This window comes from Mesitornis unicolor, unplaced genomic scaffold (genome assembly GCF_000695765.1).
Source record: "Mesitornis unicolor isolate BGI_N332 unplaced genomic scaffold, ASM69576v1 scaffold2752, whole genome shotgun sequence".
Lineage (NCBI taxonomy): Eukaryota > Metazoa > Chordata > Aves > Mesitornithiformes > Mesitornithidae > Mesitornis > Mesitornis unicolor.
In genome coordinates, this window is record NW_010169699.1 from 29,686 (window position 1) to 55,835 (window position 26,150).

The 26,150-nt window shown below is 42.0% G+C and overlaps 1 protein-coding gene across 1 annotated transcript in view; it reads right to left on the reverse strand.

The window, feature by feature from the left end:
- Positions 1–1,123: 1,123 nt before the first annotated feature.
- The window catches only part of PLA2G4A (phospholipase A2, group IVA (cytosolic, calcium-dependent)), a 62,734-nt gene continuing 37,707 nt past the window's right edge, over positions 1,124–26,150 (reverse strand). Inside the window, exons 9-18 of the mRNA XM_010179427.1 lie at positions 22,619–22,841; positions 21,095–21,209; positions 16,936–17,073; positions 16,526–16,618; positions 13,635–13,706; positions 11,430–11,672; positions 5,877–6,061; positions 2,756–2,951; positions 2,395–2,552; positions 1,124–1,374 (exon numbers count right to left, since the gene is read on the reverse strand). Coding sequence (XP_010177729.1) covers positions 1,243–1,374; positions 2,395–2,552; positions 2,756–2,951; positions 5,877–6,061; positions 11,430–11,672; positions 13,635–13,706; positions 16,526–16,618; positions 16,936–17,073; positions 21,095–21,209; positions 22,619–22,841 — 1,555 coding nt within the window. The 3' untranslated portion in view covers positions 1,124–1,242. The remainder of the gene's footprint in view (positions 1,375–2,394; positions 2,553–2,755; positions 2,952–5,876; positions 6,062–11,429; positions 11,673–13,634; positions 13,707–16,525; positions 16,619–16,935; positions 17,074–21,094; positions 21,210–22,618; positions 22,842–26,150) is intronic.

The window sequence follows — 26,150 nt, forward strand, 5'->3', positions numbered from 1 at the left end:
TCTCAATGCTCACTGAGATGGTACTAAAATAACCTACGTCTAGGCACAGGCTTTCGTTATTCAATGTAATAAAAATGTATTTTTAAAAATAGCCCTTAACACATGAACTACTTCACATTCTCCCCTAGGAATGTTTCACCTATTCCCAGTAAGCACTGCCACTGCCCCTTTGCAGAAATGTAACGCCTTTAATCATGAGTAAATGCAAAACCACTTTTAGTTTCTCTATCAACATTCTGGTCAGAAGCACATCATAATTTAACACACAGGTACTACTAGCTCAAGAATTCAAGCAATGTCGTTTTTCCGGAATAAAAGAGAAAAAGAAAATACAGGGGGCTGGATGTTTTGCACATCCTTAAACAGCAGTAAATCTTTGTGAAAATATTTGTGATTAGAAGTTTGAGGAGCAGATCCCTTAGCATCAGCCACCAAAGCCCTACAAGCATTAACAACCAGCTGAGGATCTGACTTAGACCATCAAAGCTATATAAAGCCCATTTCTTTGACACCTGTTTGTTACCAAAAGTTTGCTGTTTGTTTTAAGAGACTCCACTCATGCAAGACAAGTGAAATTTGAACCGCAGCGTGACGGGAGTTTCAGCACAGCCCACGTAGCCAGCAGTTACCAGGGAGCAAAACTCCTTCCAGTATAACTCAGCTTTCAGGCTATGGAGCTGGTCTGCAGCCAGGCAAGTTTAGGGACCAGGGAGCTGCTGCTGCCCAGTCGAGCTGTCAATTATTGACTTTGCAAAGCCAAGCCAGGGGAACTCTTCTCAATGATACAAAGCAGAGCGGAATCTGGGCCCAGGCCCAGGTACACACGTTGTCTCTGTTATTAAAGCTTCATTCTATCGTGTTTCTGGTTGGATCTTACATTTCAAGATGTGCCCAGTTTACACCAATTAAAAATCAGACGGTTGCCCCACTACGACAAACCAGTGTTTACAATTTTGTGAGGAAATAAAAAAGACACTGAACTCCATGGCCACAGTCAAAATAAACTGATTCTATAGTTTCTAAAACAAAGATACCAGCATACTGAAATGTTGTCTATGTTCCTAGGTTTGTTTGGTTTTTTTAAAAAAAATGAAGTACAAAACATGAAAATTCACCAGAAAATGTTTTCAGGAGTTTGGCACAGCCCTGCCCAGGAGCAGCCATGCTCTGAGAACGTCTTTTAGACTCCAGTTACAAAGGCAGAACCAGCTTCTTGATGGAGCAGGACCTGTGACACATCCTCTACGTGTGGTTGTTGTTAAGGTTGTTCTTGTTGAAGAATCTCCTGGCTTCCACACTGCTCAGGGACACGGAGCAGCGAGATGGGTTCTCTTTTCTGTACTCAATGCTTTCCATCATAGCTTCCTTGATCACCTGGAACACAGGGAACAATGTGTCATTCAGAGAAATAACCCACATTTTAATGACTTACTGGATAGGATAGACTGATATCAGAATGATAGAAAAGACCCCTTCAGGTGTTAACAACCATGGCTCCTGCTTTTAGCACTGCTCCATCATTGAACAAAGCCATTGCTAAGTATTATTATGAATCTTATCTATTTTCTGGATTGTACAAAACACTCACTTAATGTAGTTAATATAGAAAGGTATGACAGAATAGCACCACCATCAAAGTCACACAAGAATACACACCATTTAAACTCAGTCCCAATGCAACTCCGAAAGGTAAATCAGACACTGAGAAAATACATTCTTAAAGGATATAGATAATAACTATCATCTTGAGAAAGATTAAACCTTCACTTTTGCTTCCTTTGTCCCTGAAGTAATGAGATGTGTCCACTACACTGACAAACAAAAATCCTGTCTTTATCCAGGATGCCTACTTACACTTGTGACCATGGCAAGTCCCTCTGTGGATGCAGTGATCATGCTCTTGTGCTACAGCTGTTATCAACTTAAATGAATTATTACTGAGCTCGCTGATACAGACGGTACCAGACATCTTCAGAAAAAGTCTCCATTTTCCGTTTTTCCCAGTTAGAAAAGCAAGAGAACCGAGTATAAAATCCTGAACGCAATGCCTACATTGCTCACTTACCCTGGAGGACTTCTGATGGTAAACTAACAAAAAACCAAAAGAACCAAATTAAAAAGTCCCTGAACTGACCTGTGGTATATTCCAGCCCTCATTAAAATAAAGCAGATTTTTTCCCTCTAGGTATAGTAGACTCTGATCCAGCCACAACTTTGATAACAGCGAGGGGCACAACTAAATGCAAGCAGCACTTGGTGTGTCGTGACAATCAGACAGACGGTGAAGGAAACCCCTACACCTTCTGCGCAGCCTACTTGGGCTTTACTCACATCGTCTCCTTCCCTGCTTGAAAAGCCAGCCCCCTGAAGCCCCTGCCATGCTGGCATACGTACGTCTATGTTATTGAGGGTGTTGAACTCCATCAGGTCATGAAGCCTCCTGAAAGCCTCATTGGGATACTGGAAGTTGAAGGTAGAGAACGGCGTATTTGGATCATCAAAAATGTCAAAGTCTGCAAAATCCTTCTCCTCCTGTGTTTCTCTCGGAACGCCTGCGTACAGAACAAATACAAAAACACAGTCTAAACGCTGGGTGTGAGGACATCTTATTTGTTAAGAGTTCTTAAAATACCTAACTGCTACAGAGAGAATTAAGAGTTATTTTGGAGACAAAACATTTTCAGTATCGAACCACCACGTCGTTACAAAGCTTCAAAGGAACAGCGAGATTTAGCACCTGAACCCGTGTGCTCACCTGGAGCCTTGTACTTCCGGAAGTCGATGTTGGCCAAAACAAAGTGGATTATGGTTGGGCAGTCTTTCTCCGAAGAGGTGTCCTTTGGTTTAAACACATAGCACTCCTTCATGCCCTCTCGATCAAACACATTTGGGTCTATTTTCGGGAAAGGAAGCTTGTTCATTTTGGCCCATTTTTCAGCAAGCAAAATTTCCTGGAAAGATAACAAAGACTCAGGTGCATATGAGCATCTGCTGCAAAGTGAGATTTTATGTAGAGACACACAGGTCAAATTGGTTACTAGAGGTAGGTTTATGAACTCGTGCTTCACAGGATGCCCAGGGAAGTGGCGGAGTCACCATCCCTGGAGGGATTTAAAAGATGCGGAGATGAGGTGCTTAGGGACATGGTTTAGTAGTGGACAGGTTATGGTTGGACTCGATGATCTCAGAAGTCTTTTCCAACCAAATGATTCTACAATTCCTCACAGCAAAAGGACTGATCAAGCCAGTCAAGGAATAGACAACCCACCATGGCAAAATGAGCACCTAATTCAGCCTGCCCAGTCTACACCACCTGCGATGATTCACAGGAAGGAAAGAGCCGGTCTGTCACATAAATCTTCGAGTGAATTTACAGAGCAGACAGCTAGAAAAAACCATCCATAATTTTACTTGCAAACTGAGCCTCAGTGCTATGGAAACCAATGAGAGTTAATAAACACCAATCCACGCGTTGTTATGTTCGGAGTCACATCACAGCCAGAGTAGCATTCGAAAGCATGCTAAGTAAAGAAGTCTGGAAAACAGGCTTTTTTTTATTAGTATTTCCTCGTGACAACTCAGTAAACAAAATAATTTGTAAACAGTGACTCAAAAGCATGTAACGAGGGTGTGTGAGAGGGAGGAGAGGGAAGGTCAACATCTTTAATCTTGGTTTTGAATGAAATAGGACGCTTCTTTGGGCAACTGTTTTGGATACGCGAGAGATTAAAAGATAGTGGGTGTAAAAAGCTAAAACAAGAGCAGAGTCATTGACTTCAGCTGGCTGATTTCCCTACGTGTTGGAGTAATAAAAGTACATGAGCGCGCTCCCACAGAGACAGGTCAACTCCTGAACTGGCCTTTACTCTTTGTAACGCAAGCTGTACCTGTGGGATTGCACGGCCAGTAAATACACTGGTTCCTGTCCTTCAGGCCATTAGCATCCAGCCTCTGCCCATGGCCCGTGCCTGCGCGTTAGCCAGAGGTACGTCACTCTTCACTGTACACACGTCCGTGCTTCGGAAACAATGAACCGTTCCCTTCAGTGGTGGCTCCATGAAAACCCAAGGCACCATTTGATTCTGCCACCATTTTTACTTGCGTAAAAGGATTTTTGCCTTTTAGAAATTAAGAGGTTATAGAAAAACCTTCAGGACACCACTTGACTTCCAATCAGTCTCTCCATGTTACGTTACGTTCCCCAAAATGGCACGGAAAATTGCAGCTGATGAAGACAGAAAGCTCAATGCATAAACAAATAGAAAATTAAAAGGAAGAAACAGACTGTGTGATTCAGTCAATTAAGGATCTCACAACTAGTCCGAGCCTTCTCAGTGCTCTGCTCTTCCGGTAGTCCCCAAGAGACCAAGACATTACAGAACATTGATCTAGAGTTCATTTTGCTGTTATTTTCTAATATTGTCTTGGGGTTTTGTCCCTTGATAGCAAAAGGAAGGAAAAAATATTCTGTTCTAACTGAACCTTCTCTGTACAGCAACAAAGAATGCCAATTGTTTCTCAAACAGGCCACTTTTCTTCTTTCCTTAAAACTGTGTTTTAGAACCTGAAAGGGTTTCAAACAAATTTTCCCTCATTTTAGACTAACCCACAATAGTCTTGTAAGTGCTGCTTTTTCTGTGTTAGCTACCAAAATGACCCAACAGTTTAATTTTCTGATCGGCTGGAGCCGTGTGGATGCACAGGTCATACAGACTGTACAGAACGGTACCTGCTGGATTTTTCTGTGCCTGCTTTGCTCTTGCCTGAGCAGACTTAGGAATCCTACTGAAACCAGTACTGGGACTATCCTAGTGAGATGTCAATTAACAGTTAGCCCCACTTCCAGAATGATAGATATTTAGCAATAGCAGAGTGACAGAGAGACATTTGTTCAAGATGATGACAGAAAACCATTCATGTACATCACAGCACCAGACAGGAGAGCAGCTGTACAGAGCTACAGCACTGGCACAAGGGGAAACGACTGACTTCATTGCTTAATACTGACATAAAATAAAACCCTGCAGTTCAGTGTGCAGGCGATGCTTCCATAAAAAAACCAGAGCTACTACTCCAAATGAACTGTATTAGCCTTCTTCATGTCAGCTGTATCACGCGAGTCACGTAAACTGGAACAGCATCCAGAAACTAGATGTCACCAGAAGCCCATTACACATGTAGTACCAACAATCACAGGGCTCTGTACAGCCTGGACTCCAGCTTGAAGCAAAAGATGGCCAAGGAAAAATGTAAATATTTATGGACCTGTTGGAGCAGGTCCAGCAGAGGCCACAACAATGATCAGAAGATTGGGATCTCTCTCCTGTGAAGAAAGGCTGAGAGAGCTGGGGTTCAGCCTGGAGAAGAAAAGGCTCCAGGGAGACCTCACAGCAGCCTTCCAGTACCTGAAGGAGGCCTATACAATGGATGGGGATAATCTGTTTAGCAGGGCCTGCTGCAATGCGACAAGGGGTAATGGATCTAAACTAAAGGAGAAATTTTTTACGAAGGTGGTGAAACGCTGGCACAGGTTGCCCAGAGAGGTGACAGGAGCCCCATTCCTGGAAACATTCAAGGTCAGGTTGGATGGGGCTCTGAGCAACCTGATCCAGTTGAGGTTGTCTGCTCACTGCAGGGGGGTTGGACTACGTGACCTTTAAAGGTGCCTTCCAACCCATATCATTCTGTGATTCTATGGATCGAGGCAGAGTGCAATATTCTGCCTTGACATGGAAATGAATTGCTCCAATGGTGCCGATACAACAGCACTAAGGCCTTTGAGAACCATGAAATGTGCAACCAGCCTGACTGGAAGAATATAACCGAGTCAACTTACATTCATGAACACAAAGAAAGGAATGGCCTGTCTTACTTACTTTAAAAGGAGGACTAGAATCACTTGGTCTTGCTGAAAAATCAAAAGAGATGACGAGATCAACACCTCTCTGAGGTCTTAAGATAAGTGGGTACGGCAGGTTAAAGGTAAGCCCGCTGTCCACTATATGAATCTTTTTGCTCTTCACATCTAGTGGCTCGTATATCCTCTCAAACTCATCAGGATCTACAAAGAACAAATGAGACACACAAGTTAAGAACTGCAGTTGTGATGGGTTTTCAAGCATTTCCCCAAGTCCAGAAAATTTCACAGAATTCAAGATGTAGAGTATCCCAGCCAAGCACACCATGAACTCACGTGCAACCTTAACTCTCATCTTAACAACGGGGGACTGAGGAGAAATAAACAGAGCTGGAAGGAACCTCAGTAGGTCAGGTACCCATATGCCCTGTCCCAAGGCAGAAGCAGGGGTGGCTCGAGGCAAAACCAAAAGGGACAAAGGCCCAGGTTTGACCCTATACCTCCCAGCTTTATGCCTTCACCCCTACCAACCCATACACCAAGGAAAGTGTTCATGGGACACACATACATCCCCTCAGTGTCCTACAGCCCCTGCCCAAAGCTCTTCCCCCCGGTTCTCTCCCAGCTTCCCTTGTCCATGTAACTGAAATTTGCCAAACAGCCTTGATGTGGCTTTGCTCGAGGGATGCTTTTCTGCCTCTGTTTCAGAGAATCATAGAATGGTGAATTTCTGTCCATTAAAATTAGGACCATGAAGGCAAATGAGTCGTTTTTCAACCCACACCAAATCTCATGACCCCATACTCACTACTACAGTAGGAATGAAAATAAACAGTAACCCATATCCGTATCTGAAATTTAAACATCAGACAGAATTACGTGTAAGGCACTCACTGCTCTTGCTGTCTTGGTAGAGAACAAAATCTTCTATCTCTAACACCCCACCTGAGAGCTGGAGAAGATGATGTTTCTCCTTTAATCCCAATATTCCCTGGGTGCAGCTAAGGAAACAACCAGTTTTTCTTGGGTGTCTTTGCACTTATCCAACTCTCTAAATGATTCCTGCAGTACTTAAAGCTGACGGTCTTGTCTTGCTCTAGATCTTAGAAATGTTTTCGGTGCATGTTTTTGCCTTTGGACTAAAAACAAATGCTCGTATCTGTAGAGGGCAGTGTAATCTAAGGAATGCTGAATAGAATAATGTCATTATTCCTTCTGTAATTGAATCTCCTAGCACCTACGTATTGGCGAAGGGTGTAATCTGAAAAAAGCTATTTTAATGTGAAAAAATCCATCAAAAACAATTCAAACTCTTGTTTCTGTCACTTCAGGATCCACGAGAAAAATTTATTGTTATGAGCAGCAAAAAAAGTCTCAGAACAGATAGTTTTCTTTTTTATTTCTGCTATTACTATTATTATTTATTAGGGGGCACTTTGCTGAGAAATGAAGCACCAGTTTCCTAATATTTGCCTTGATTTCTAAGGGAGGAAACACTTTCAAATCGTCGTCTGTTGCTAAAGGGCTAAGTGTGTTTACAGATCTATTTTAGCACCACATTTATTTCATAACCATGAAGTAGCATAACTCAATGAAAACGTATCACTGTTTATCAAATTCATCATATCATCACACTGGAAAAAAAATACACTTACTACAGATTCTTGTAGCACAAGTGAGCTCGGTTTGTGTCCCCCCTCCTTTTCTAGAGACATTTCACACACAATTTAACCCTTGATCTCATTAGAAATTTTAACAAACTGCAGAAACATTTTTGTTCAAGTTTTGTATTACCTTATTTTACAAAATCTGAATTTGAAAGACAACAGTGATCCGTTAAACAGGAACAGCACCACCTAGAATAATGTTTGTGACAGGAGCACACACAAACCCCTACCAGAATGGCTTTGAAGAACAAGACGGTTCCTGTTGCTTACAGTCTTCGTGACCATCATCATATTTATCATAATAACTTCAGGATATTTTAAATGCTAAAACATCATAATGCCATCAATAAACTTACAACGACCACATAGACTGTTTTTATTAGTCATGGGCTTCTGTGATTACAGAAGAAATTCACCTTAAGCGGTTTTATTATAATTCATTTTAGAAGTACACGTCTAATCTTTGAACTGAAAAGTTCCAAAATGCAACTTGAGTCCACGTCACAGGGTCAGAATTCAAAAGGTGATGAAGACAATGCAGCACTGTTTAACAACCTGACTTTAAAGGCAGACTCGGCGTGCAGTTCATTTGGTGCACGCAGGCTCTGGTGCCCGAGCCAGAAGCAGCACACAGCACCAGTGAGCAAGGCCACTGCCTGCAGGGCAGGACACTGCAGCTGGGCCTGCGGCTGCTCCTGGGAGAGGTGGCAGGCACAGTGAGCACTCCTGGTGCTAAAAGAATCACAGAGTCACAGAATCGCTCGGTTGGAAAAGACCTCTGAGATCATCATGTCCAACCGTTCCTGTCTACCCCCTAAACCATATCCTTAAGTACCTCGTCTACCTGCTCTTTAAACACATCCAGGGATGGTGACTCCACCACCTCCCTGGGCAGCCTGTGCCAGCTCCTGACGACCCTCTCAGGAAAGAACTTCCTCCTTATCTCTGACCTGAACCTCCCTTGGCACAGCTTGGTGCCGTTTCCCCTTGTTCTATCCCCCATCACCTGGGAGCAGAGCCCAGCACCCACCTCTCCCACAAGCTCCCTTGAGGCAGTTGTAGGTGGTGATGAGGTCTCCCCTCAGCCTTCTCTTCTCCAGGCTAAACAAGCCCAGTTCCCTCAGCCGCTCCTCATCAGGCTTGTTCTCCAGAGCCCTCCCCATCCTTGTGGCTCTCCTCTGAACACGCTCTAGAATCTCAACATCCTTCTTATAGTCACGTGCTCCATAACCCGGGCTGCAGTCACTTTGAAGGGCTTGATAAGAAACTTTTCTTCTTTTCGTACTTTGTAACACACGAGTCCTGGACAATCATTCTATATACGCAGCCCCGGTAAGTCAATACATCAATTTTCATCAAACTGTATGAAGACTGGACAAAGTATTTATGCTCTGAGAGCCTGGCACATTAATTTTCAGCCCATGCAGGCAGCTTTTAGGAAAGATGCATCCATACTATGAGAAGCTTTCAGTCCATCAAACAGTAAACGGAGAGAAGCATGAGATGTTTAGGAGCACAGCTCTGTGTCAAGCCAGCACAGCATGCCTACCTGATCTGCAGTAATCAGATACGCAAACAGATAAGAATTGTTTGGAAATAAGAGACAGCATGTTCTGGAGACCAAACTTTGTCACAGATGGCAGCTTCAATGGAATTGTGGAAGATGAAAAGGGCACTTGCTACTGATGTCGCCTACTATTAACAGTTTTCATAAATACTGAAATAAGGAAGCAGGGGTTATGAGTTATTTTTTCCTTGTTATTCACTTGGCGTTTTCTCAAGTGTTTTTTGTGTGTTGCACTATCAGGGCACAGAAAAACTCTTGAGTTCACAATGAAATCATCCAAGGGCTGTAAAGTTTTAAAGCATATTTGAGATCAATTAAGAAAATGCTCAGCATGAACAGAATCTGTAGCAAAACTAAGCCAAACATCTGACTCCAAGGAGACATAAAGTATTATTTATAGCCTTTTTGATTCAGTATTTCTCCTTTGAAGTGTCTGGTAATAAGAGAAAGCAAGTCCTAAAGCAATTCAGACTTGCCCATGTGTACTCAGGAAAAGTAAATTCCTAGTGGTAGGAACAAATGTGCAAAGCTTAAATGCATCCAGCACCTTGGTAATACCCAGTATTTAAAATTTACACCAAAGTTTCCTTTCTGTCTACTCCTCTGGGCTTCTCAAAACTCAAACCATTAAAATGTGGATGCACTACTATCCGATTAAATTTTACATCAACTCCTGAAATATCAAGGGGTTTTCAACTATTCTTGACCATAATACTGCAACTACTCATAGCTATTAGATTTGAGTTGTTAGTTCAGGTTTATGAATGTGAGCTTCAGCTAACACCAAACACATTACAGTTACGTCAAACTTGTGCCAGACTTTCACTCAGAGAAACTTCAGGCCCTCAAAGCTAATTGTCTCAGAAGTGCAGGCTCACTCTGTCAAACCAGCATTTTATTTCAATTCAATTAAAACCCAGGAAGTTGATAGTTGATTCTGAAGATTATCCACATGCCTTAATTATGCAAAATACTCATCAACTGTCATTTTTTCCAACCATAAATTTACTACCCGCTTTCCTGCCTCTTTTACAACTATTATAAATATTAAGATTACCCAGCTGTAAACACCTCTGAGATGATAAAAATATTTAGAAAATGGAGTGCAGATGGAAATTACTGTATAACCACTCAAAGAGATTTGTTACATTAACAAATACACATTAGAGCATGTCTGCTACTTAAGCTTTTAAACGACATCTGGTATTTACTATTGCATAATGGCCAGCCAGGACAATCTCCTTCCTCTGAATAGAAAACAAGGGCTGAGGTGACCGCTGTTATTACGAGGGATGGTTGGCAGCGCTGTGCTGCTACACAACAGCATGGGAGGAGCACCACTTCCAGAGATTTCTAGGTCCTTGGCTAGATGGATCTCATGAATAACCCATAATAATCCAGAAGCATTACAGTTTGTATCACAGAAACTGTATGTGAAGGCTCCACCAAGTAGGCATCTTCAGGGAAGTCACTCCTTCCCTCAGTTACTAACAAATGCACTGGTTCTCACTGAGATTGTAATAAACACAGCCTACAGCAAATCTTCAAGATGCCAATTGAACGTGACTCCCAATTCTCCTGCAGCTGCTGTCCCAGGCACCGCACGCTTCGCAGAGTGGGGAAGAACCTGAACTTCTGCAAGTCAACAGTTTTCTTAAATTCTCACTTTCCATCCGCATCCCTGCTTCTGCCAAGGTGAAATGTGGATGCATCTACACATCGGTCACACATGAAACGTGACTGCACCCGACCGATCAGCCACACTGGGAAGAACATGGAGTCAGCAGAGCAAGGATCCACACGTAAAGAAGTGTGCTTCCTCCACAGGGTGCTCACAGGAAGGCAAAGACAGCGGAAGAGCTACAAAATTTTTGGAACAGAAAATCCTCGTAGGAGGAGAAGGAAAAGTTTTATTTGCACCAGAAGGCTTAGGACCAGTATGAGAAAAGGAACAACACAGGGTATCTGTTGGAGAAGTTCAAGAGAGTGAGAAAGAGGCCTTAATGAAGGGCACCATACACTAAAGCAGCGTGGTCACCTCTGCCAGCAATTCCTTCAAAACAAAGAGCCGCTTCCCCTTCAAAAGGTCCTGCCTGCTCTGCACGCTCTGCCACGGGACACAGGCACAGCCAGAAGTCACTGTCCTGTGAGACAGACACCCACCCATCTCACAACCTCTGCTGCTGATCAGTACCCACAGCTGCTACTACATGAACGTTCTCCTGCCTTCAGCTACCTGCTGGTGTAAGCCTCATAGCTTGATGCTACCACACTGAGGGCTCGCTGTTGCTGCTTTCACTAACGAATACGCAGTAACAGAGGTTTTCCATGATCTAACCTGCAACGGCTGCATCCAGTTCATCTTCCTCCACGGACTCCTGCGTAAGAAGGTCTGCCAGAGGAGAGAGCGGGTAACAGCTGTTGAGGTTCAACCCCAGCATGAAGTTGTGCACTTTCCCAGCACGCCCTTCCCTGGTGTTGAAAAGGGCGCTGTCGCCCACCAAGGCCATCAGCATTCGTTGCACCCAGCTTTCTTGGCTGCTGTTCTGATATTCTTGACTTGCCTCAGCGTTTTCAGTGCCTGTACAGGAAAATGAAAATAACCAATGGTGAGACAGATAACATGTAAAGTACAAACCCAAGATTTCAGGGTCTACTAAAATAGAAGGAACTGGGTCACAGCCTTTTTTCAAGCAGATGTGGACTGAATGTTCAGAGGAATGGAGAGAAACCATCCTCTTACCTTCACGGGCCACCAGAACTTTCCATCTGCAGCGTAGTACTGGTGTGGATGTGTCCATCAGGAAAACAGATTGGGAATGTGTTAGATGACCTGAGCTGGACTTAACTAGTCTGGATGGCAAGGGCAATGAGGATATGGCTCTACCTGTGCTAGCAGGCAAAATGCAAACCCTCCTGGGCTCAGGGCACAGACCTGAGTCACCAAGATCCACACTCTATGTAGACCTAATTCATCTGGCTGTGTATTGACAACCTTCTCCATCCTTTGCTGACTGCAAGAAACCCAGCTTTCTTTAGGAAGGCAAAGTCAGCCTGCATAAAAGAGAATTCTGAAATATCTGGAAATATCCTTGCAACAAACTGTACATATCTGGTTTTAATTAACTGAAAAGTACAACAAAACATCCAGACTTAGATGTCTACATTAGATGTCATTGTAAAATTAACTCAGGTTGGTGTCACCTTGTGTTTGTACTGTCAGAACTCGACTTTTTGAGGTGCTTTGTATAAGGAGAGGATTCAAGCTCAGGACTGATACTTTACATCCAGCACGGAAATGTGCCTGTCTAATCAAGGCTGTGGAAGGAGCTGACTTGTACATAAGCACGGAGAAAACAAGCATCAGGCATCACAAAGTTTAGAGGTCCAACATCTGCACAAAAACATTCTATAGAAGTGAGAGGGATTACCAGGTGTTTACAAATCACGTATTTGTACGTTGGCCACTATGGCTACAAACTAAAACAGAAATGCAGTGTTTTGTGCTGGCTATACTGTTTAAACAGGAAATCCGCCAATAAACACAAAACGTGGTATCATTCTCTCCCTATAATTTTACAGATAAGGGGAACTGAAGAAGTGATAATTTAACAGAGATAATGACATAATTCACTGTCTCATTGCACAAGTTTTCCTTTTCCTCCTGTAGATCCTAAAATTGCAAAGAGCTGCAGTTTCATCTTTGCTTTAGTTGTTAAAAAAATCATGGATTTCTTCAGGTGAAAATCCCTGTTGTGCTCAAAAGGACCATCAAATACAGAAGAAATCATTATTAGAATGAGACAGGGACCTTGACTAAAATCTCAGAAATGCCCAGGTTCTTTAGGTGCCCAAAGACAATTTTCAATAGGACCTTTCCTTCTCGCTGCCCAATGCTACCCATGTGGTTATGCTCCTCTGGGAAACTGGAGTTGGGCATTGCTTAAACCACTTTGCCAAGCACTAGGAATTTCCTGTATCAAGATGTCATCTCTAAAGGTGCTTGAAGACATCTGTGAATGTTGGAAACACAAACTAATATTTGATCAAGGGACCCTTGAAGACAATGGGTAGCGTCAGTTTGCTGGGCTGATAACAATTTGAATGTGCCTCTGAGCGCAGTAGCCTGCTGGCAACAGACTTCTGGAGATCACTGGCTCAGCAAGCCTAATTTTTGGATGTAAGTGAAATTGCAGGCCTCTGTGAAGTCCTGCTAGGCTGATGTCACACTGAAGATGTGTGAGAGAACCATACGATCATCAGCTCCAGCAGGAGGCGTGAAGTCAAGCCAAAGGCTCTCCTGAGGTCTCCTGTTCAACATTTCTCCATTCTGCTGAGCCGCTGGTCCCCTTAAGATCCTTGGTGTAAGCAATTAAGTTTTCTCAGTGGTATAGATGAAAGCAGAGCTCTTCTCAGTTACAAGAGTGGTAAGACTAAGGAAAACTGGCTATGGCTGAATACCAACATCCACGAGCTTGACCATGCCACATGAAAGCTGATGAAAGTAAGTAAACTATGGAATAAAAGGTGGGGATTTCCTTACCTTTTGGATGCTGTGATTCATCTTCACTGTCTGAACTGTCATTGCTTACAAGGTGCTTTAGCCTAATATTTTCTGTTGAAAGAAATATAACGTTACTTAAATCGCTAGGGTTTCATTGTCAGCTAAGAACTGCGAAACAGTTTGAGTCATAAAACTAACACAGTCTTCGTAACAGTAAATACAGCTGAAGAGATTCAATTGCTGTGGACATCTCTGTGTTCAGAATCTGAGCAGAGCAGCTTTAGCCTACGAGTTCTGCAAAGCTCCTGCACTAAGCAGATTAGCCAAAGGGCTAAGAAAACAGAATGCTGTCCTAAAGCAGCACCTACCACTCATATCTGACACACTTCATTCACCCTGATTAAAATTTAGATGAATAGCTTCCGTCCTCTCAGTAACTCCTAGTGAACTAGGATGACAACATTAATTTCTACTAATTACTTGCTAATTAAAAAGAAAATAATTCCTTTTTCATACATTTATGGATGGGTACTCTTAAAAATATTGGGGGAAAAACAAAAGCCAAGATGGTTATGAAAATTCTGCTGGAGACTGTGTGAAAAATCAAGGCCAATGCGTTTGCATGGGTAGAAAAGACTGGTTTTCATCTCATAACAGTAAGTGAGAAAAATAAAAACAGAAATGAGTGAATATCTCTGGCAAAAATCTGTATTTTGTTAGGGTTCGCAGCTTTGTTTCCAAAACAACCACAAAGTCATTGCTAACTGCTCAGTACTGTCTCAAGGAATTACTTCAAAGTCAAAATTAGCTGAGAAAGCAACACATTCCGCTCCTCAGGTAAGGGCGGTAGCGGAGGGGAATCCATGTGAAAATGGATTATAGGCTGACATTATTTCCACTAATTGTGGAGGGAAGCCTTTCTTGCAATGCAGCAGATTTGCAGTGTGCTCTGAGCAGCCTCATCTTGGAAGTTTATATCCTACAGAGACTGCAGCCAGAGACTGAAGTCCAGTGATGCACCTGCATCGAAGAGAAGACACTAGAAAACTGAACCCTTTATTCCCTAGCATGATGTACTCTAGGAATCACCTCTAACTGAAATTTGAAGCCAGTTAAAATAAACTGAATGAGGGTTGGACTAATAAACTCGTACATGTTATCAACTAATTGTTTCTTCAATCAAAAAACGAAGATGAAATAACGTCTACGTTTTCTCCCAGGATAATGCAGATGCTGGTCTCTGGTGGCACAGCCCTGCTTTGGGCCGCAGTACCCAACAACTGCTGTCATTTCTACCAATGGCAGTCACATTTTGCACTTTCTGCTTAAGTCTGAATCCAACTCCTGTAAGCATGCCTGGCTGAAAGAGAAGAGTCACTGTCACATCAAGTGTAAAAGCCCACCTCTTTATTACCCTTGGTAACGAACGCTGGATGCAGACGACCAGCGCTGCTGCGTTTTCTTCTAAAGAAGATTAGACTTAGACTTGCATACAACACTGCAAAAATCCTCACAGACACAGAAGAGCTTAGTCACCATGCATCTTTCCTTAAGTACCTTTTCTTTCTAATACTCGGTGAGTCCTTAATCACTACTCAAATACCGTCCACGGACAAACACGCACCAAAGACAAACATGCACGAATTCCTGAGCGGTGACACAGGAGACAGGGCAAAATAAAAATCGGTAACCAAAAAAGGAAGCTAACAAAAACAACAAATGCGATTTTTGGACAACGAACCATCTCTTTAAAGCAACTCCCATGCAAAATTTATGATTTACAGCTTCTGGGTGTGATTTACAGGCGCTGTGTGCAACACTGGCTCCTCTGATGGTCACTGGCATTTTGCCCTTCACTTTGGTGGTACCAAGGTGTCACCTACAGCTCTGGTAATAGATTGTGGTCCAAGTCACATCAGTATTTTCACATCTAATCCCACTTCAAAGCATATTTTTAAATTATATGTGAAATGAGCCACGGATGAGAGCTAACAGTCTGTTCCTCAGCATCTTAAAAAGCATTAACACAGACTTTTCCACTACCAAATTTATTGACAGAGATCCTCCATCTTAGTAGGTGTTAACACTCATGAGGTGTAGCAGAAATATGAACCTGGAGGCAGAGGACTCGTTTTCATCCATAAATAAGTATATTATCAAACAGCTGAATACCATCTATTAGGAGACGGAGCCAGCTAAGAGACTTGGGGGGCTTGTTGGGTTTTTTGTTTGATTTTGTTAAAAAATCAACCCAAACTGCATTTTCTCTCCACGCTCTTTAGAAAAACCTGGCTGTCAATCACAATTTATTTACTGAGAATATATTTCCCTGCAATCCTTTCTTTTGAATAGGAAAAAAGAAGTGAAAAAAACCCCTTTCTTTATCAGCTGCACCCTCAAATTAAACACAATGAAGTCTGTCCAAAGCAAGCTACAACTCTTTCGTTACACTCGTTCTGCCATTTCTGCATTACGGGTGAAATCAAAATCATTAAATTAGTAAAAGCAAAGGATCAGATGCCAACAGGTGACTACAACACTCTAACAACCCAGAGATGATCAGAGCTGTGTTTACTTTACTAATCCCTTGAACAGCACAGTCCTGTGTCGAGAACCACACAAGGAACTATCAAGTACCTGTCAGCTTCTGATCTCCAAAAACAACACAAAAATGGCAGTTGGCTTATTTTAAATTCATGAAAACAGTTGGTTATGTGCATATGACTTTCAGTACCTCTGATACCAGTACTAACGAAAGCGAAAGAAGGACAATTATTAACCCTCTTTCCTTGCCCTCATCAGCACCCAGCAAAGTCAGTAGTTAAAGTCGCTGGACTTCCACATTCTCAGAGAGGCTATCAGCAGACTGCCATCCTTCCATCTTCCTAGTGATTGTTTGGCATAGTAGGAGCATTATTTAATAGTATTACCTAATTCTTCTTCCATGGTAGGACCTTTATTTTGAGAATTGGAGACGCCAAGCACTCTGTTAAATAATATAGAAAATGCACTGCCCCAGACCCCTGAAAGGGAAAAAAGAAACAGTGAATGGAGGTGGTAGAAGAAAAACACAGGAATACTGCACTGTTTAAACAGCTGCTTGCTCGCTGAACACACCTCTGATTGTAGGACATGCTAAGTCATAAGCTCAGAAATTCATACTAGGAAAAATCACAGGGAATGCCAATCCATGGCAATGTCTGTGAAATCTTTCAAATGGATGTCTTCCAACACACTGAGAACTCTACTTCTTGTCTCACACTTCGTGTGATTGCATTTAAAAGCCCTTGTCAATGAGCTGCTGAAATAATTTTAAAGTCTCTTTCTGTCACATACTCACCCATCAAGAAATGCAAGGGATTTTCACTATGCTTCTTCACTACCGTTCCCATAAAAAATTTGCTTCCAAACAAATCGGGAGACATAAAAGTGCCATACTTTGCCATACCAATCTCGTATGGACTGAATTCCACCCAGTCTGCAAAATAAGAAACGGAGCTGTGCTTAGTTAGCCATCTCGACCTGAAGAGAAACAGAATACACGTAAACAAATGACACCTCTGCCAAGCAAATAAATTCTAGTTAGAACAGGAAGCTCAGTAACCAACAGGAACAGCTCTTAGGTTGTGCAGAAGTCAAAACTCTGATCTCAAATGAAGGACAGTCTAGTCTAATAGCAGGGAGGGAAACCTCATTCTCATTCTCTCTAATCACAACAATCTTTGCTAAAATAAAATATGAGGCTGTAAAAACAGAAGTATAAAAGTAGCAATCACGAATGAGAAAAACAAAACTACATCTGGTTTTCATCTCATGCTTCAACAGGATCCCTTCTCACATGAAATGCAACACGGGTCTAAGCTCCAAGTTCCTTCCCTTCCACTGTGATCCTATGGAAAATGTGGAGAGCAGGGACAAAGGCAGCAGGAAAATTATTTACTATCACAAAAGTTGTGAAATATTCTAGGAGAGGCATTTGGTTCCACCAAACCCCAAAGTTTCTAGTGAGATCTGGTATGAAAAAGCAAAGCTGAGAAGCTGCTGAGAAACTTATTAATACCAAACATATCTTGTAAAGTACATGCCATTTTATGGCTTTGAGAGCTCAATAAAAACAGGGAATAAAATGTTCAAATGCATTTCATGATCTTAGCAGGAAAGTTCAGAAGTGATTTACATTCTATGATGCAGGCCCTTTTTGAAAATGGATTTTAGCTGGTTTTTAAATACTTTCTTTTTTACCGGTGGAGTTGCTTACATCAGAGAATTCATTTCAAAAAGGGAGCAATAACAAATAAAAAACACCCTACATTTTTAGTTTTTCAACAATTCGTCTATTTTATCTTCCATTTTTTAGCAGTGATTGATTTGAATGCTTCTGAAAACAAATTAGAAATAATTCTGAAATATAAAGGCAAAATCTAGTTTTTCAACCATTCGTCTATTTTATCTTCCATTTTTAGCAGTGATTGATTTGAATGCTTCTGAAAACAAATTAGAAATAATTCTGAAATATAAAGGCAAAAGAAACATCTCTGAAAACTCCCCACAAGCCATAGAATGCCATCCATTCCTCAAGATCCTCAGTGTTTCTGTTGCAATGTTAAGGATAAGGTTAACCACTTCTCCTGGAAAGGAAAGATTTAATCATGACTGCTGGAGTTCTGTTATCTACACTAAGTCAAATACGACATCCCGTTTTCCAAATAAACCACCCACAAATCTTCCCATTTATTGGAGCAGAAGGAAATTCCTTTGAAGACCAAGTCCAGGAATTTAATGGCATTTCCCTCTAGCTATATAAACAGGAATTGGCAGATATGCATTCAGAACCAAGCTGACAGGGAAACTGAATTTAGAACTGGAATCCATTTAATCTGTGATAGTTCACTTTCATTTGTATTGGCACTGAAGAAGGCAATTTCTCAAATCACGTATCCTGATTAGGGAAATAAGATTTCTGTCTTAAACTTAAAGGGCTTCAGCATTAGTTTCTGCCATTCCAGAAGCTCCTGGAGATGTGGCCCATTAAATGAGCAGGACGTGGATGGCACAAGAGACGAGATCTCTATACCGAGAGAAACACGTCGTGTTTATATCCCAGTGAACTGGTCTGGTTTCTTGGCTGTGGCTCAATCTAAACTGCAGCAAAGTTAAACCTCTCAGCTGCGTTCACTGCATTTTGGATGTGGCCCTGATCTGAGTTTGATCACAGCTCTGCACTCCTTCATACCAGCTGAAGATGCAACAGATTTCTCCCGTTCTCTGGAGGAACGGCAGAGAGGTGATACTGTGCCAACATTAAGCATCTGGCAGATGCAACAAGCACTCACCCTCTCACAGACATATGTTTACTACAATTACTTTCAAGAGCAAAACCCTAAACTCCAGATTTTGACTGCTCTGGCATTGCGGCAGCAGCAGAGCTGGTGAAGGAGGCTGTAAGGGGATTGAAGCGCACAACGCCAAAGCCAAACATTAAATTCTGCTCCCCTCTTAAACACTGGATATCAGTATCTTCAGGTAATTTCTTATCATTGTGGAAGCTATCTTAATAAAAAAGTAATTAAAAATTTAGTCTTTGACTAAATCACTGTAATTACATTCAGTGAAAATGATTACTGCACTGTTGGGTGCCGCCTGGGTCAGAAATGCTATTGGCAGGCAAAACACGCAGAGCCTGGGGCATGACAGCTCTTAGCAGCTGCATGAAACCTTGCACCATCACTCCCGGAAGGAATGTTATCTGATATAATTAATGCATTTCAACTTGAAACAACACGAATGATCACACCTACGTCTATAGTCAAGTGAATAAGGAAGTGTAAGTATTTCTGTTCAAAACTTACTCTGTGTTTCACATAAAGGACAGCTGTTCAGTTCTAAAAGGAGGAAAAAGGCTTGCAACAGAAACGATCCAGATCTAGAATCCTGTGTAATGATAAGGATGATAGCCTCAAAGAAGCAAAAACAAGAGCCACTGGCAGAGGTAACCCCTTTTTTAGGCCAATTGGTAAGGCTAGAGGAGACAGACCTGCCTTCAGGTGCTTCTGGTCTTGCTTAGACAAGGCCATTATCAGCTGAAGATAATTTTGGTTTTAAACCAGTAAATAAGTAACCCAAATAAAATTCCTCAGAAAACAGATGCTCATCATAAAACAAAACACTTTTCTTTTCAAAGAAAAGGTTTCAGTCTCCTAAGGAGAAAAGCAGACATCCTCCCACGATAAGTTTAATGTAATTTACAACCTTGTCTTCCATTCCATTAACTTCTGACAGCAACTTCTCCAAATAATCTTTTTAGGAAGTGTGGCTACAATGTATAACTTATAAGTATTGGGCAAGCCACTTGGTGCTTCCCTTCTCAGTCTTACGTATAACTATACAGACCCATAGATATCCTTTTCTTTGTACAGCATCTGGCACAACTGGACCCACTCCCAACTGAGGCTACCAGGTGGGATTAAAACCTAGTGAAGAAATAAAAGCAAAAGCCCCTTCTGTGCCACCAACATTACTGTACACTGTGCCAGAAGTAAAAAAGAGGGACTGTATCTAATTTGTTTGTTCAATTCCAAGTTCCCTCTCCTTAGAAAGAGGAATAATCCTGTATGACTGAAGACATCTCCCTTCACCTGCCTGATATAACAATGTTAAGCAGCTTTCTGCTGCTGGAGAAACAGCAGCTTTCTTTTCGTCTTGACTCCTGCAGGGTACTTGGCTACTCCATGGATAACCAATATTCTTTTCAACTGGTAGGAAATCCATGTTTTGTAACAGAAAGAGAACAAAACTTGGGCCATCACTTAACATTTCACAGAAACCTAGAGGCTGTTATTGTTTTAAGACTTATTTTAAGACAAAAGCTCCAAATATAGTTACAAGATGGTCTAAAAATAAGTCTCCAAACCCAAGAACTATAGAGAAATAAAAGGCTGTTGACCTGAAACACAGTCTGTCTTTCCACAGACAGGAAAAGATGCATCTGGAAAGCCAAGAGTAGGCTCAGTTTCATGGTACACTATGAGGAATACGTCCACGTGGCGCCTGCTCTCCACCACCCTGTGAACGTGGTGCAAATACTGCACCAACAGAATCGTGACTGGAGAATCACTGAGTAACTCCTCCTCATCAGACTCTACCGTCGGATTCCCAGAAGCCGCTGAACACAAATGCGTCCATTTCCCCACGGCCTTTTAAAACCCATCAGACCTGTCCATATAATGTGCCTGTTTGGTGCAGCCTTCACCATCGCAGCTTCCTATGCTTTTGATAAATTAAAATCTCTCCGCACTCAGCCTATAACAATGCAAATTTTGTTAAGCCCCAAAGAATGTTTCAGATCATGGCAAATTCTTTCCTAATCATTGCCATAAGACAAATAATTCCAACGAGTACCAAGTTGCAGGATATAAGTATTTAAAAAAAGGCTTATTTTTTCAGCCACACACTTCTCTCTTCTTTTCACAAGGGACTCACTACCCAGGTGGAAATCGTACCTGCAAACATCAGCTCTGAGACATCTGGTTTGACATGGAGACATGTAAAGAGTGGGAGAGCACACTGTGCGTTGTCGATTTTCTCTTTCATGTCGCTCAAAGTGGTGTCCATTCTCTGCATGAAAAGAAAGATACCATGTCCAAAGGGATCCTGCAAAGGCCGAGACTACTCACTTTTCTGAAATCTTCAGAGAGAAGGAAAATGGACAAACTCAGTTATGTCCAAGAAAAACAGAACAGAAGAACTGGTAAAAGGAAGCAATCTGCTTGAATGTCTTTTAAGTGCACAATTCAAGAAGCAAGGAGTGGGAGAAGACATGGTAGGAAGCTTAAATAAACATGTGTTATGGAATCCAAAATAACACGGCCAAAAAGAAAACAGTACTGCTGTACAAAGCAAGGGCTTTTCCCTCTGCTACTTTAAAAAATGCAAACAAATCAAAACCTCTTAGGCAGAATTGCCATTAACGATCACGTAATGTGTTTCAATCTGTTCTGTTTCTGGAAAGTCTGCAAAGACAACTAAGAAAGCAAACGGACTGTTAAGAGGCTCACATTTGCTAACCAAGGATCTACATCTCCCCAGAAAATACTCTAGAGGCTGCAATCAAGGCAGACAGAAAGTCACTATGACATAACAGTACTAAGATAAGTTATCTGTGACTTATTTGCACTTTTCACTGATTGTGTCCGGTTCAGATTCAAGCTAAACATCTGTGCACTTGTTTAACTCCTCAGTAAACCAGGACTTCTAACCAGCCTCACAGGGTCATTCATATCCCTTCGTCATCAGAACCTGACCCTACGTGTCACAGTTACTGCCAGCAGCGCTGCCCATTTTTCAGTAATTTAGAGTGTTTAAAACCTAACGGCGAGGTATGCTCACTAAATACACAAGTGTATAGAACACGTCTGTGAACTGATCAACACTTTGCAATCTCATAAGATCATATCCAAATTCTGCTCACCTGACTCACTTGAAGCCTCTGTGTCTGAGTCAGTCAATCTGGATTTTCCAATACCCAAATATATAACAGTAAGAAGCCTCCCTATTGTCTCATTTCTCAGAACAGAAAAAGTAATAACAAACAGAAAGGTGGCTCTTTCACCTTGAAATTACTGTTTTGTTAAGCAAATGCTGTGTTTCTTACAGCAAAATGTGCAGAACAGGGTTACACCATTTTGTATTTTGTTGCTGAAACTGCTCGAGCAGTAACTTTCATGGTCAATGCACAACGCTAAGAGCTTGCTGCAATGATCAGCGGCTGAGGTAATTTCTGTTGCACCCGAATGCACGATGCTCTTCTAGCTCCTAAGGAAATCAGTACCCTTCAGAAACATGTCCCAGAGCAAGGAAAGCATTTTACAGGTTCCTTATCCAGCAGCTGTTTGGCTACAACTTTAAATATTCCTATTGCCAAACATGCTTTGTTAAATGTTACCAAGGGCATTTCAAAACAACAGCAACAGTGGTTATTACGCAGTAGTTTCACAACTCTAATAATCACAGAAAAAGGAACTCACATCATGGATAAGCGTTTCACCTATCAGCATTCCAAAGATATCTGTGAAGGTGACGGGCTGCCCGGAGCTTTTCTTATTCCACAGCGCTTCGATGTAGCGTTTGACCTTCTGAGGAGTGAGCAGCAGAAGTGGGTTGTGACTCACAGAGTTCATCAGCTCTTGATTAATCTCCTTTGGTCCTTTTTCTGGAAAATCCGGGTGCGAATATAAGGTTGACATGTACCTGCAATGGGGAAGAGGCTCTGTAAGTACCAAAGCCTGGTTCAGTGTCAGCTGCCTGAAACGTACAATAAGCACATAAATAATTTGAGACAATTACTGATTACATCTGATTAATATACACAGCACTTATACAGTAAATTGTCATTTCTTTCTCTCAAGGCATAGAAAGCTAAACAATTTGTTCTAAATGAAAGCATACGATCAAACACTCAACATGTATTTCCATAATGTGTATGATGTAAAAGACTGAAGTATTCCTCATTTCGTGTTTAAGGGATAATGGCCAGAATCATCATAAGCTGAAAAACCAGCTGCTCGAGTTCTTCCAGCATACCTCGGTTTGGCAGCCTGGAGCTCCTGTGAGCACACACATGCAGTTCTCTCACTCTAAGATGCACACCTCTGTCACCCCCCAGTTCATTATCGCTATTCAGAAACTCCTAAGTACATCAGTATATGGCATGCTTTCCAGGATCTGGGTGTTTCCATAACAAGATGAAGCATAATGACGACAACCTGCGCGGAGATCTAATGGACACTGAGGGTTCAGAAGAGGCCTATGGGGCAAACTCTGGAAACCACAGTTCTGTTTACCCGAAACAAAGCATGGACACGCATGCAGACAACTGCAGCTTGCACTTGGCTGGCTGAAGTAACACTATGGGGTGTGCGAAGACTCAAGATAAGTCGTCCTAATCCACAAGATGCTCATTTCACTATTATTTATTCAATTAGCTGGCTCAGGTATACATACCATACTGCAGGCATAATTCTGCAGAGCAGTGGGTAAGCATGGCCCTGAGATCACTGCCCGGCAATTTACCTGACAGCACGGTGAACCCCGTCACATGCCCGACAGAAAGGCTTGATTCATTAGTCCTTGTGCAGCCGCTAAAGCTCAGCGTGCGCGTCAACTCGTGGGTGGGACAAACCCAGCAGCAAGCCTCCATGTGAGCAGAGAAAGGAAAATGCAGGATGAAGAACTCGGTACGAGGTTGAAGCGAGATGACAGAAACCACCAGGGAGGTAAATGCATTGCTCCGAGGTTAGGCATGCATCTGAGCCAACAAGCAAAAACCCGCCTCTCCCTGCAGGAAGGGAATTCTCCACCCTTCAGGAAAAAAGAAAGGAAAGAAAGGAAAGAAAGGAAAAAGCAGCATTATTCTCAAGTAATATACTGCATGGGAAAAAAAAGAATGGGAGTGCCAAAGTGTCAATTTGTTTATTCATCAAACAAGGCAAATCTGAATAGGTGACATCACCAGGACAGCAAAAGCAAATTTGTTTAAAGACAACTGTTTCCAACTTATGTTTCTGACTGAATCAGTTCAGATAACCTTGCTATTTTAATATAGATTTTATAGGTTTACATTAGGTCAACTACGTATTCACACCTGGGTTTTCCCAAAAAAGGACCTCATGGCCAAGTGGCTGACGTCTTTTCAGAACACGGACTACACAGCATTCCCTAGAAACACGCTGAAAAGGGAACGTTGACAAACGTTTCACACCGCATTGCACTGTTCAACTATTCTTCATTCAGCCAAACTGTATCTTCCACTTCTTGCAGTTCTGACACAAGTAGATCCAGATCTCTCAACAGACAATGGCAAATCTTCTCCCTCAACCACTAGTGAGAGAAAGTCCAGGTTCCAGGGATGCCAACCTTTTACAGCTCAATCTGAACAAGAAACTTACTCTAGTTCATAGACACTTCTGGCATTTCAAAACCTTCTGCCATCCTGGAAGCTCTCTATTTGGTCTAGGAGCGGGGAAGCAAGCTTCACACAAGTGAAAATAATTGAAAAAAACACACAAGGAATAGAACAGATCACTATCTATTTCAAAAGAGTTAACAACTTTGAGGTTAGAGTATTTCCTTATAACGAGTGGAACCAAAATTCATGTGCCTCCTTAGAGTTAAATCAGTGGATACAACTCCTCCCTGGCAGATTCCCTGCTCAGTTATATTTGGGTATTCCAATAAAAGTCTTTTTCCCTTCCTCTTGAAGAAATAAGACATTCATATAAACTCATAATTTATACTGGCAGGAACCTCGAGGTCTCTACTCCCAGTTCCTGCTCAATGCAGAGCCAACTTAAAAGTCAGACCAGGTTGCTCAGGGCTTTGTTCAGTCAAGTTCTACTTTCACACAAAGTATTCACTGAGTCAGACAGAGAGAGGATGACACCTCACCCAGCCCAGCCAAGCCAGGATGTGGCAGCGCATTCCAGTGCTTGACCACTCTCACTGCAAAATAACTTTCCTAATAGCTGATCAAATTTGGGATACTCCCTCAAAGAGTTCAAAACTTTCTGCACATGTAACATCCTTTGCTGCAACCCGATCCATTGCCATTAAAAGCAAGTTTTAAAGTTAAACAAAAAAAAAGTCTGCAATTTTCCACTTAATGAAAAAAATGTAGTGTTAAGGAGGCCAAACAGTTGAGAAATTTGGATTGAATCTGCCAGATGTCTTTGGCTGATGAAAATTACACAGCTTTTAAATATGTTACATCATTTCATTTCAGAAACGTCAGAGCAAATAGTTTCAACATTTGTCACAAGTGTAATTTGGGACAATTTTTATAAAAGCCAAGAAGACAAAGGGCTGCAGGTTCACAGCACAGGGCAGGGAGAAAAGCAACTCTATCATTCAGAAGAGCAGTTGAGGCAGCCACTAACACCAGGGTTCAAAGCTTTCTCAGCTCATCATGCCCACAGATGGCATCACTCTTGATTTTCTCCTGCTGTTGTTGTTCCTGTCCATGGGCTGAAGCATTCGTTGAGTCAGAGAGAAGGCCACCATAACCACCTAATTAGGGCATCCTAATTGACACGTCTCTGAAGATCTCTTCTCCCATCTGACTAACAATCTATTTAAAAAAACCAAGGTAATTTCTGGAGTGATACAAGGCAATCCACAGCAGGATGAGATACATCTGTTCAAACCTCCTTCCACTAACAAAGAATCAGTGACCAGGTCCTAGACATGCCCAGTAAATCCTCTGAGAAGGAGACTACTGAGTCTAAAACGGATCAACAGATCTTTCACTGATTTTGCCCCAAAAGGATAGAATTCATTTCGGGTTGAGTGAGTCACCACCTTCAAATCGTAAGAATTTTTTTTCCCATTTCACCAGGAAAACAAAACAACACAAAAATATTTGTTATGTATACCAACAGGTTGAAGTCTTAATTTTTGGGTTATGAAGATGAAAGAATCAGCTACAGAGTCCTAGGACGCAGAGCACTGGCTGCTGACACAGAAATGGAGGTGCATATGTGTCGCACCTCTTTTCACCCATTC